General features: G+C 35.7%; 2 protein-coding genes across 2 annotated transcripts in view; both read right to left on the reverse strand.

Annotated features, from left to right (window-relative positions):
* The window catches only part of GPR150 (G protein-coupled receptor 150), a 1472-nt gene extending 1343 nt beyond the window's left edge, over nt 1–129 (reverse strand). Inside the window, exon 1 of the mRNA XM_008583371.1 lies at nt 17–129. Within this exon, the coding sequence (XP_008581593.1) occupies nt 17–129 (113 nt within the window). The remainder of the gene's footprint in view (nt 1–16) is intronic.
* A 7421-nt stretch (nt 130–7550) lies between these two features.
* ARSK (arylsulfatase family, member K) overlaps nt 7551–13021 on the reverse strand; it is a 51549-nt gene continuing 46078 nt past the window's right edge. The window contains exons 7-8 of the mRNA XM_008583370.1: nt 11301–11525; nt 7551–8980 (exon numbers count right to left, since the gene is read on the reverse strand). Of these exons, the coding sequence (XP_008581592.1) occupies nt 8691–8980; nt 11301–11525 (515 nt within the window). The 3' untranslated portion in view covers nt 7551–8690. The remainder of the gene's footprint in view (nt 8981–11300; nt 11526–13021) is intronic.

Raw genomic sequence — 13021 nt, forward strand, 5'->3', positions numbered from 1 at the left:
CGGCGGCGGCTGCGGCCCCGGGGCGGGAGCTCCCTGCCCCGAAGTCAGGTTGAGACCCCAGCCCAACGAGCTGGGTACGGAGAGATTAGGCGCCGGCGGCAGAGTCGAGGGTCCGAAGGGATCCTCCATCCGTAGCCCCGAGGAAGAGGAGGCACCGAAGAGGGCCGGCAGGGCGCGGGAAAGCAAGTGGAGGCGAGGCGGCGCGGGGAGCCACGCTGGGGCTACGAGTTCCCAAAGTTAGTTGAAAAGGCATTCGCAGAGAGAGAGATGGATTCGGGCGGATTTGCGCTTACTTGCTTTTGTAGGTTGTCTTCGTCATTTGTCACTCAAATGTGGGTTGTACGCTCGAAGAACACACATGATTCCTATTCTCCACCTTCCCCGCGTGTCCCTCCCAATCCCAGTGGAGCCTCTTCCAATCTCTGCTCCGGCCACCGACGCTCCCCTAGCGGGAGCCGCGAACCCCTCACCTGTGGGAACCCCACCCGTTCGCTGTTTACGTGCGGAGCACAGACGGGCAGAAGGTCGCTTTGCTTGGTCATTGTAAAGGCTCATGTTAACCCGGGACCGACATGAGAGAGGAAGCTCCCGAAACGGTACCCCCTCCGCCCCCCTCCCCCCATGGTGTCGTGATTGCCAGTAGGAAGAAAAATAGAAAAGACACTGGTTTTGATTTATAAAGAAGAATAACAAACAAAAAACCGGTTTGAAACGCCATGAATCGGCACTAGCATGAGAGAAACAGGAACATAAACCTAACGGCGTTTTGAGCAGAGAGAAGAGCCATTAGTTGAATCTTTGATAAGGAATGTCTTTCTCTGCCCAACAGTGAGAGTGTTTTAATTGGAGAGAACTAAAGTCAATGATGTTGCTTGGCAATTAGGAGCGGCAGTGGTTTGCAGATTGTTTCAAATACTCGTTACTAGAGGCAGCGGATCACAGCTGCTCTCCCGGTGATGTAAAATCCATTTTGTTAGTCTGAAGAGGGCATTAATAAGTTTTATGCAAATAGTACATTTACTGCTTTCCCCTCATATTTTCACCCAGTGAGGGATGTGTCATCACAGCTCCTCATTCTCTTGACTCTGTTTTCCAGCAGATGGGAGGTTGCTAGGAGGGACTACGCCTCCAATAAGCCTAGAGAAAAGATGACTAAGAAAATGATAAGGCGGCCAATTTTTAAAAAAATCCAAGTCACAGGAAATGGTTTAGATTAAATGCTGCCTCTTTCATTTTAGTCCGGCCTCCTAAACAAATTTTAGTTTTCCTGTTGAAAGCATCAATTTATCTTTTATGCACCCTCCACATTAATTATGGTAAAAGTAGAATTTCCTGTACTTCCTGGCCTGGGGGTGTTTACTGGGATTCACATTCCCAGGCTGAGGAAACATTTGGAACTTTAAGCTGCATGGGATAGGAGGGTTTGGTGGGTGCAGTTGGTAGTCCTGCCAGTCGCAGTAGCAGTCCCATTTCCCAAGTTGTCCTTTGGCCAGAGACCTTTGTCATTTTCATCATTAGATCTCTGGTGCCTCGCACTGAATCTGACACATGGTAGGTATCAGTGAATATGTGCTGAGTTGATCAATTAATGGATATATGATGCATTTTAGGTAACTTTGAGCATAAGTTCCTGCCTTGTCTATAAATCCATCACCTAAGAAAAAATGCCTTTCATGCCTATGCCAATATCATCCAGAGGAGCTCAAGGAGGCTTTGTGGAGTTGTAGGAATAACCATTCTTGGTGGGACATTTAAGAAAGTGGTAGAGTGATAGAGAGCCTTGGAAAGTCTAAAGTCGTGGATTGATTTTCACAGTCTCCCCTGGGAGGGTTTTGTCCAAGGCCTTTTTCTGGGTAATACACATCATCCCAGTAGATAATTCACTTATTCCAGGGAGCTTTCTCTGAGCAATGCCCATAGTTCATCGATTCTCTTAGCCAATATCAGTTCAATATTTCTCAAGATAGTTCTATAATTTATCTCGAATTTGTTAAAATGCTCTTATATATTACAAAACAAAACTGCCAGGGAAATCACATTTCACAGAACTTAGATCTGAAAAGAATATTGATTTTAAAACTAATTCTTATTAAAATAATACATGCATATAGTTTTGAGAGTCGAATAGAACTTGAAGGCTATTAACATAAAGTATTCCCTGTCCCACACACCCCACTTCTCCATCCCTTCTACTAGAGAGAACCAATTTAGATTCTATTTGCTGTTTCTTCTGGCATTTACTTAATTCCATAATTCTAAATAGTAAGTGTATAATTCTGGTTTATTGATTCAACAATGTTAGATATTATCTATTCACTTCTTATTAGATAAGGATAAAGATTCAGCTCCCACGCCCCTGTCCCCAATGTTTCCTCTTTCCCATACTGTTAGTACAGTAATGCTGTAATTTTCAGTTAGGCCTATATTTAGTGTATACATTATTATGAAATGAAAATATTTTCAGCTGTGTTGTAGTATATGAGTATTATGAATATCATTATTTTCTTTTTGTTTAAAATTAAGAATTGCCTTATCTTAATTCTCATTGTTACCATAGCTAATTATTCCTATCCCTTCAAATAATCCCTCCATACAGTTTCTGCAAGGTCAGTTTCATAAAATAGCAACTCTAATTCTTTTTCTTGGAGACCAGACCTCTGTTTTCCTCTTATTTGGGCTGATTTCTGTGCAGGCTTGCTGTATAACTATCATCTGGAGACTTCCATTTGTTGTCATGATTGAAACACTCTGCCTTTCTTTTGAGTAGCAGTTCCTGTTTCTTGGATTTTTGATTTTTTTTTTCTTGACTTGTTCCCTTTTGGTAGAGCACTCGTGCAATATTTCATAAGGTTAGAAAGTTGTACAAAGCATGAGGACTAAGCAGCGAAAGACCTCACTGTGCTGATTACTTGAGTCAAGTAGATTCAGTCTGGACAGGTTGCCCTCTGGGACAGCTGTCATTCTGCCATCTCACATCCTAGAGATTCCTTTCACTTATCTCACGTGGTTCTACTGTTTTCTGATTTCATGGTTTTTTTTTTTTTCTTTCTTTCTTGGTTTATTTTTTTGCTTGAGAAGAAATCATCCTTCAGTGGCTTTTTGAGAAAGAGTAACTTTTTGGGACCTTGCCTGTCTGAAAATTTCTTTATTCTACCCTCATGCTTAACTGATGATTGGGCTGGGTTTAGAATTCTATTTTGGAAAACATTTTCATTCTGAATTTTGGAGGCGTTGCTCCATTGCCTTCTGCCTTCTAAGTATTTGTGTTGAGAAGCCTTAAGTCATTCTGATTTGTGATTTGTTTGGATGTGATCATTGTTTTTTTCCTTTCTAGAAGCTTCTTTTTGTCTCTAACAAATTTCACTAAGATTTGTTTTGCTGTGGGTTTATTTTCATCCACTGTGCTGGGCACGGTCAAGGATCATGAATTGTATTTAATTGTACTATTTCTTTAGTGACCTTTAATCTAGAACAGTCTCCCAGCCTTCTTTTTCCTTTTATGATACTGACATTTGAAGACTCCATGAAACATGTATTGCAGAATGTCCCTAAAGTTTTGTTTCCACATAATTAAATTTAGATTAGACTTTTTCATCAAAAATATTACATATGTGATACTGTTTCCTCAGCATATCATTTCAGGAGCACATAATGCCAATTGATCTCAATATAGGTGACGTTAAGCTTAATATATGTTTTGAAAACTCAGTATTTCTCTTATTATATAAGTAGTACATATTAATTGCAGAAAAATTAGGCAATACAGTTATACAACAAAAAATTACTTAACATACTGTTCAGAGATAACCACGTTAATAGTTAGTTATAATTGTATATCCTTTAGACCTTAATGACTAGATTTATATATTTACAAAATTAGATCATACTATATACACCATTTTGTATTGTTTTTATTCTTCTTAAGGTTATATTTGAGTAGCTTCCATGTCAGTCAGTAAAAAATATAACTAACTGTTTAATGTTAAATGGATTATAATAACTTAAATAACTCCCTATTTTTGGACAAAGCTTTTCTAATTTTCACTTTATAAATAATAGTGTGAAGAACATCTCTTCACATACATCCTTACGTACACATGTAATTATTCCTTTATGATAAAATCCTAGAATTGGAATTGCTAGGGCAGAGCACATGAATTTTAAAGTACTTTAATACATGGTGCTGAATTGCCCTTGACAAGGGGCATAGCAATGTATGTGTCTTTTCTCTACAGTCCCTACAATATGAGCGTCATCATTCTTTTTTTTGGCATTTTCATAGATAAAAAAGTGTTTTATTATTTCTTCATTAAAAAATTGAGATATAATTTACATACCATAAAACATTTTTACCTAGTGCTTGTTCTTACAGATCTATATGGATTTTTATATATGCAGACATTTAACAACTTTTACCAATTCTAATAGTTTTTACTAGGATCCCCTGGGCTTAATGAAATGGAAAACCACAAATAGTAGAAAGAATACAAAATCCATTTTTTGAAAAACCAAAAACAGGTAAGTTCCCAATTGATATAGATGCTTCTGGTTTGAGGATCAAAGTTTAACAACAGCAAGGTTTCAGCACATTAGAATCACTTTGGAAGCTTTTAAAACTCCTGATGTATGGGGTAGGAGCCAGGCATTAATAGTTTTTAAACATCCTCAGGTGGTTCCGATTTGCAGCAAAGTTGTGAACCATTGCTCTATACCAACATTTAGCAAACTATGACCCACAGATGAAATCCTGTATTTTTGTAAACAAAGTTTTATTGGAACACAGCCATGTTCATTTTTTTACGTATCATCTCTTGATGCTTTGCTGCTACAACAGCAGAATTCAGTAGTTGTGAAAGAGACCATATGGCTCACAAAGCTTAAAATATTTAGTATCTGGCTTTTTTCATAGAAAAAGATAAAACAAAGAGGGGTAGAATCCCTTTGTCAGCTCTTTTGTTCAGGCTTTGCTAGAATTTACTGTTTCTAGAAGGCTCTGCTTTATTGAGAAGACTAACACCCTGTCGTAGCCTAATGTGTTGGTTTTCTAAATCAATGTGATAGCTGAAAAACTGTAATCCCCAGTAGACTAATTCAAGTATATACTAAGCTTCTACTGTGTGTCAGGCACTTGAGATACTTAGGGAACAAAAAGAACAAAAAGTCATGCCTGTATGGAGCTTTTATGCTAGGGAGGGTAAGGAGGGGTGAGAGACAGGGTAAACAAATTAAATAGGTAAGACATATACCAAGTTGGATGGTAATGATTTCCATGGAGAAAAATAAAGCGTTCCCACAAGGGGGAACCCTTGTGAGAAGGTGACATTTGAGCAATGGCCTGAGGGAGGTAACAAAGTGAGCCACGTGGAAATCTGAGGGAAGAACTGCATTCTGGACAGAAAGAATTGACAAGTACAAAGGTCTTGATGTTGTGCATGCCTAGTGTGCTTGGAAAACAACAGGGAGGCCAGTGTGGCTTGAGTAGACTGAGCAAGGTAGGAGTGTGAGAGATGTGGTCTGAGAGAGAACATGTGGCCAGATTATTTAGGGCCCTGTAGGCTGCTGTAATGACTCTGGCTTTTCCAGAGAAAGTAAAATGGGAACCCAGTGGGAGGTTCTGAGCATCCATGATGTGATCTGACATATTTTAACAGGATCACTCTGGCTGCTGTGTTGAGAATAGACTAAAGAAAACCAAGTACAGACTCAAGGATGCCTCTTAGGTGTCTATTGCAATATTCTAAACAACAGATTATGGTAGATTAGAACAGGGTGGTAATGGAGGGGGTAGTAAAAAATGAAGCCCAAAGGTGGTTCTCAATCCAGCTTCTAATTAGTGTCAGTTCCTCTCAGATTGTGGCAGTAGATAATTATTTTGGTTTTGCAAATTTTTCTTAATTTTCTGTTTTCATGGTTGTTAGATACCATTTTGAATTAGATATTGTCCTGAAAATTCAATTGTACTTAATGATGATCCTATACTTAATATGCTTAAAAAACTGTGGATATTTGGTACATTCTTACAATGAATGCATCTTAAAGTGTTTGGGTAGAATAAAGTGGATTATATTTATTTCATAAACCTATGTTTTCAGAAACATTTCTATTACTGTGTTATCCCCTCTATAATTAGCACGTCCATACCCACATTAGCTATTTTATGTTCTTTAGGTTTAATTAGGAGATGGGAATAGATTTGTGTATTTTAATTTTAGCTTTAATATTGAGATCTTTCTCTCAAGGGCTTCACTTCAGAGTATATGAAGTATATATATATAAATATAACATCAGATATATTCTGAAGTGAAATTTATTTCTCAGAAATTCATAAGTACAAAGATAAGCTCATAATTTCACTGAAGAACAATGAACAAAGCAGATGAATTGGCTCATGAAAAAAGTTTTAAAGACACTTTGAAAAAGTAACTAAGTTAGGTAAAATTATTATTTGCAGACAGTTTTTTTATTTGGAAAATATATCCATTGAAAAACTATCACAAACAATAAGGTGGTTTAGTACAAAATAAATATACAGAAATAGAGCTTGCATATATAAACAACTAGTTAGAAAATATAATGGAAGAAATATCCACTAAAAATAGCAACAACAGTAAATGATAAAACAACTAGGAATGAACTCACTTCTGCCTACACATTAGGATCATCAGCTGGAGGACTTAAACAAAACAACAATAACAACAAAACAGTGCCCAGGCTCCCTCCTAGAAGTTCTAATTCAATTGGTATGGGGTGGGGCCTAGGTGGTAATTTTTAAAGGTCCCTACTTTTAAAAAATTTCTATTGTGGATCTATATAAGGAAAACTTAGGATACTACTGAGGGATATAAAAGAAGACTTGAACAAAAGGAAAAGTAGAATGACTGTCATAATGAATTTAATTCTCATAAATTAGGCTATAAATTTAATGATTTCATAAAAAAGACCAATAGGATTTTTCATTTTTGTAACTAGACAAACATGCTAAATTTGTAGGGAAAAGCTAAGTAAGCAAGAGTAGCTAGGATAATTTTGAAAAAGAAAACTGTTGCAAAGGGATTAGGTCTACCAGATTAATAAATAAAATAGAATGGTTCAGTGCAAAATAAAATGTTCAGAAAGTGCATAAATGTAAGTGGGACTTTGGTATATGATAAAAATGGTATTTCAAATGAATGGGGGAATTCGGTAATGGGCCACAATAACCCACCACATTGTATATCGACAAAATAAAATTAAAAAAAAGAAATGAATGGGAGAAAAGACAATTATTCAATCAGAGGTATCAAAGGTGTTACATAATGTCGTGACATTTTAAATGAATGGGACAAGAGTTAGTTTACTTTAAGTAAAAGTCCGATTGGGTAGCTATTTAAAAAAAAACAAATTAAAATTAGATCTCTAATATGTAGTACATTCCAGATGGGTCAGAAGTCTAAGGGTGAAAAATAAAACTCTAAAAGAAGATAACTAGGAAAACCATTCTAAATATGACACAAAATCCCAAAGCTGCAAAAGCAAAGATTCATAAATTTTTAAATTAATATTATTTTTAATTGACAAATCATAATTGTATATACTTATGTGATACAAAGTTTCATAATTTTCATTACATGAAAATACGAATTTCTACATGTCAAAAAACATCAGAACAAAGTCAAAAGACAAATGACCATCACAAACTGGAAAGAAATATTTGTAGGCTCTCTTAACAAAGAGTGAATATCTAAACCATGCCTGTAATAAAAAAGAAAGACCAATAACCAACAGAAAAAAAGGCAAAGAACAGAAATAGAAAAAGGTCACTAAAAAAATTCCAATAGCTGTTAAACATATGACAATATGATCTACCCTAGTAGTAATAAAAATAAAAATAAAATATATTTTCTCTATCAGTTGGCAAAGAATGTGAGGACATGCATTGCTGGTGAGTATATCAATTAGTGTAACTTCTTCTGGGGTGATTTGGTAGTATCTAGTGCAATTTTGTTAGATACACTCTTGACCCACCAATTTCACTCCTAGGTATCTACTGTTAAATGACAGGAAACAAAAACAAAAAAACCAAAAACCAAGATGCAGAAAATGTGTATAGTATGCTACCATTTGTGTCGGGGAAAAAGAATAGATATGTTTGTTCATAAGTAAATGTGTGGCTGTTCTCTAGAAGGATACACAAGAAGGTGGTTTCAGTAGTTGTTTCTTGGAAGGGGAACTGGGTGGCAGGGAACTGGAAAAGGAAGGAGACTTCACGCTCACTGTTAACCCTTTTGTACCTTTTGAAGCTTTTACCTTGCACATATTAAAAAATAGTAATAAAATCAGCTATATTCAGGGCCTATGTCCTCTTAAATATTCCAAATACTCCCATCAAATACATCCAAATGGTCCCATCAAATACAAATAACTCATCAAACACCATCAAATACTCACATTATATTACAGTATTTGCTTCCATCCTTTTTGATACTTCCTTTAGCTTGTTAGAAGTTGGTAAAAATAACGATTTAATAATAACCATTTTTGAAAAGATGTAATTCTACAATCATTGGCATTATATTTTAAAATACAGTGCCTTCTTTAAAAGTAACTAAAAATCAGTAATTATTAAAATGGGTTCATTTAAAATACATGATTAATTATGATCCTCTAACATATTTATATATAGCTCTAGAACATTATTTTCTTATTTTTGTTCAAACTGTTTTTGGATTAGTGTGGGTTTTAAGCCACTGATTGACTGCATTTTCATACTTCCTTGGTTCTTTCAGCCAGTCCTGATGCCATCTAAGGTTCGCTATAATATTTGAATAATTTTGTCCTGTACTTTGTTTCCACTTGATAAACTGCTCTTTATTGTATTGATGGACAGATGCAGAAACTTTAGGATAGTTTATAATGGAACGAAGCTTCTGATCCAAAGAATAAGTAATTTCTGGAAATTTTGTAGCAATATTTGTTAGTTCATCTGGATCCGAGGAAAGATCTGAAAGGAAAAAATTAAATACCTCTCAAAACAGTTACTTACTAAAAACTTTTTTATAATGTCGTTATGACAGATATGTATTAAAATTTATTTTTATTTTTAGTTCCTCTTAGTGTAATAAAATGAAGGACAGTCTGAATGTTAAAATAATATACCAAAAGTGAAATACCCCTGTAATGTAAGCCCAAATTATCTTCTTTCCTACCATCATCGTACTATCCTGCTTTTTTTCTTATCCATTCTTAGATGCTGGAAATAGTCAAATCCTTATCGTTAATAAGCTGGCTTGGAACTAATTCTTCCTGTTTTTGATGCCTTGCCTAGTTTGACAATCAGAAAAAAATAGTTATGGTTATATTGTCCCATTCTAACATCCTCAAATTTTCAAACTATGAAAATTCTTTATATAGACAAGTCTATTGAAACCTCAGTTAGTTCTACTCTTCTTTCTATATTAGTAATTTGTGCTTGAATTTTTGAAGTTTACATTTATCAATACTGTTCATTTTAGAAAACAGCTATGAAAATAAAAATTTCTCTCAATTACTATCAGTGAGAAAATAATAATAAATATTCAGATCTATACATACCCTTTTTGCATAAGGTGTGGAAAGACAGAGGATGTAACTAGGATGCCAATCTAACTGGAAAAACGCAAGTCAAAGATCTTATGGCAATTAACATCAGACAGTAAATGAACACTGAATATTGTATGTTCAGGGGAAAAGCTCTATGGGCCTATTTGAGTGCATTAGTCAGGAGATCCCAGAAGACATATATAACTTTGCTAGAGGACTTTAGATGCCATTGCTTTAGAAAAGGGAAGTCTAGAGAATACAGAAAAGGCTGGCTCCTCCACTGATCCTTTGATAGCCACATCTGCTTTTTGCAGAACATGGTGTTAAAAAACAGAATTTCAACACATTTGTTTTAAAGATCTAATTGTCTTTTATTTAGTAATTTATGAGTTGGTCAGCATCCCATCTAAAGATGTGAAAAGGTGCTCTGATGAACTGAGAAGAGGATGTTAGCTTTATAGGCAGAAAAAGGCTGAAGAAAGCAGAAACAAGGAACAAAAAGCGAATTAGTCCTTACAAAGTTACTTTTCTTATAAGATGAAAAAGAGGGGACTTCTTATCATGCCAGCTCAGGTAAACTGAGCCCCTTCTGATTGGTTACTGTGAATCTCCTATTTTTTGGAAAACTGGCCCATTTTAAAGTTCAGCTTAATTACGTGGCACCTAGCATGAGTGACTCCATTCTGCTTTGGTCTGGTCTGTTGGGCCTAGTGCAGGGCTCAATCCAAAACAAGGGCCTCCCATAAATTTCACTGAAGAAAGCCAGTGAATGAGCAAGAGATGCCCATTACTCATCAGGATGAAAATTTGAGGACTTCCTTTTGAAACTGAGAATCCCCTGCTCTTAGAGTTAAGGGGGTTAGTCCATTTGGCCCTAAAGAATTATTCTGAGTCAATAACTTTGATATTTGTAACTGGGAAGAAAACTTAAGGAGAAATAAATATCAATAATGGTTTTAGCACATCTTTTAGATACAAAATGGGGACAAAAGTTAAGCAAAACTCCAAGTCTAATAATGCAGTCTAAAAATTAACTCATAGAGTGGTGAAGCTGGCAAGCATTTTTATAGGGTAGAAGGAGCATAGATTTTGGAGTCAGACCTGGTTTGGTCTTTCTTTCTTTCTTTTTTTTTTTGGCTGGCCTGTACAGGGATCTGAACTCTTGACCTTGGTGTTATAACACTACGCTCTAACCAACTGAGCTAACTGGCCAGCACCATACTGGTGTGAAATCTCAATTCTGCTACTTCTTAGCTGTGAGACCTTGCACAAATATTAGAATTTCTCTGACCCCTAGTTTCCTTCTCTGTAAAATGAAAATAATGGCACTGTCTTTTAGGGTTGTGGTGAACACTAAATAACATATATAGAATGTGAGGCTCCGTAACAGACAGGCATTAATCCTTCATATCAGGTAAAACCGAGGTACGATGAGAAGTTGTTGACTGCTGATTGGGAAGGATAACTATGAGTATTAAAAGATACCCTGATCAAAGAAAACAGTGGTTTCAATCATGAGACCCAAAGCAAAAGCCTTAGCTTAGGGCACTTTCTCTAAAATACAGGTGCTGATTAGCAAAGAAACTGCTCCTCACGTGGGCAACCTTTTATAGATTGTCCCAGCATGAGAAGCAGCAGATATGCATTTATTTAAAAGTGATTATTGGATCGCTTGAGCAACACTATGTAGGTCAGTTTATTATACATAATATTACACCAAAAAAAAAAATCAACAAATTTACCAAAGAGTTGAGGCAATACTGAAGCACCATCAGAGTAGGCTATATATTTCCACTGGTGAGTTCGAAGCATGTAGGTGGAAGCATTCACGTTACATCCATGGTATTCACTCAAAATCCAGGGCGGATGTAGGTCTTTGAGTTTATGTTCATTCTTAAATGTTTCTGATGATAATGGCAACAAAGAGTATCCACTCAGGTTGTGAGGCAGAGAAATTCCAGCAATATCTGTATAACAAAAATATCAACATATATATTTTTAAATAACTTATTCTTTTATTAGTTGAACTTTCATAAATGACTTAATTTACACTTTTCTATATCATTAAAGGTCACAGAGACTGGAGACTGTGTATGGATTTTGTAAACAGATTGCCTAGATTCAAATTCTTACTCAACTAGCCACGTGACCTTGGGCAAGTTATTTTCTCTGAACCTCAGTTTTCTTATCAGTAAAAGAGGGATAATAATAGTATTTGTATCTCATAGGTTCATTTTAGGTTTAAGTAAGATAATTTATGTAAATTTCTGAGAACAATACCTAGCACATAGGAGCCCTCAACAAATATTAGTTAATATCATTAGTCCTTTTTTCCTGAATGATTAAATAATCACAGTTGTTTCTCAGAGTTTGTTAAATGGGAAATTAATAAGACCTATATAAGAAAGGGGTTTAGTAGTCATATACATTTGCAAAATAATAGTAAAACAAAATTAGATAGGTAAATTTATTATAGAAGTAAATTTATTACTGATGTGTATTATAAACCTTCAAGATGGTATAAATTACACCATGTATCCCAAAGTTATTTGATGACAGAGCTTTTTTAAACTCTCACGTAGCACCTTAAAGAACTAGTATTTTGTGAAACATACCTGGGGGAATTTCGGATTATATTGAAAAGGGAAATTAATTTATTTTTTTACTTATTAAAAATAGAGTCAAAGAAAAACAGCATGAGAAATGGCAAACTTAAAAAGTTTCATTTTTAAAATTTGCTTTTAAGGTAGTATTTGTTTGGAACTCAAACTGCCTTTTTCCTACAGAAAAATTACCATTAATTATGGCTAGGTACTCAGGATAGTTCCGAAATGTGTCTGCAGTTGCCTCCCCCACCTCTTTCCTGGTTTCAATGTTCCATGTTTTTATGTATATTTAAATATTTCCAGTGAAAAACAGGAAGTATTATATCTGTAATATTAGAAATTAAACAACATTGAATAAGAAAATCAGTTAAACTTAACTGTATTTGAGGAAAAACAGGTTAATTAAAGGAGAATAAGGAAGTAGACAAAGACGTCTATAAATCTTCTCAAGGTACCTGTTTTACATATAACTTAATTCAAAAATTTGTATGTTCCATTTTTCTTAAAAGAGCTGTGTTACAAGTACTAACCTTCTGCCAACCAATCTTAATTAGGGACTTTTTTGATTCACAAATAAGAAAGAAGAGAGAAGTATTTCAGAGATAACTGGTTAAAAACAAAAAGACATGAAGGAGGATGTGCATGAGAGAAAGGGGCAGCCTGAGATGAAACTAATTGCTCTCCAAGACAGTAGCCTGCTTACCAGGAGGAGAGGAAAGAAAGGAGGGAGGGAAGAGGCCGGCTAAGGGTGCCCTGTGTGTCAGCCATCAGGTGGCACCACTAGGAAGGGAGGGAAGGGGCCTTTGAGGATGGTTGGGAGCGGGCACCAAGAGGCATATACCCATGACCTTGAGAAA

The sequence above is a fragment of the Galeopterus variegatus genome, unplaced genomic scaffold, assembly GCF_000696425.1.
Source record: "Galeopterus variegatus unplaced genomic scaffold, G_variegatus-3.0.2 Scaffold2897, whole genome shotgun sequence".
NCBI classification, from domain to species: Eukaryota; Metazoa; Chordata; class Mammalia; order Dermoptera; family Cynocephalidae; genus Galeopterus; species Galeopterus variegatus.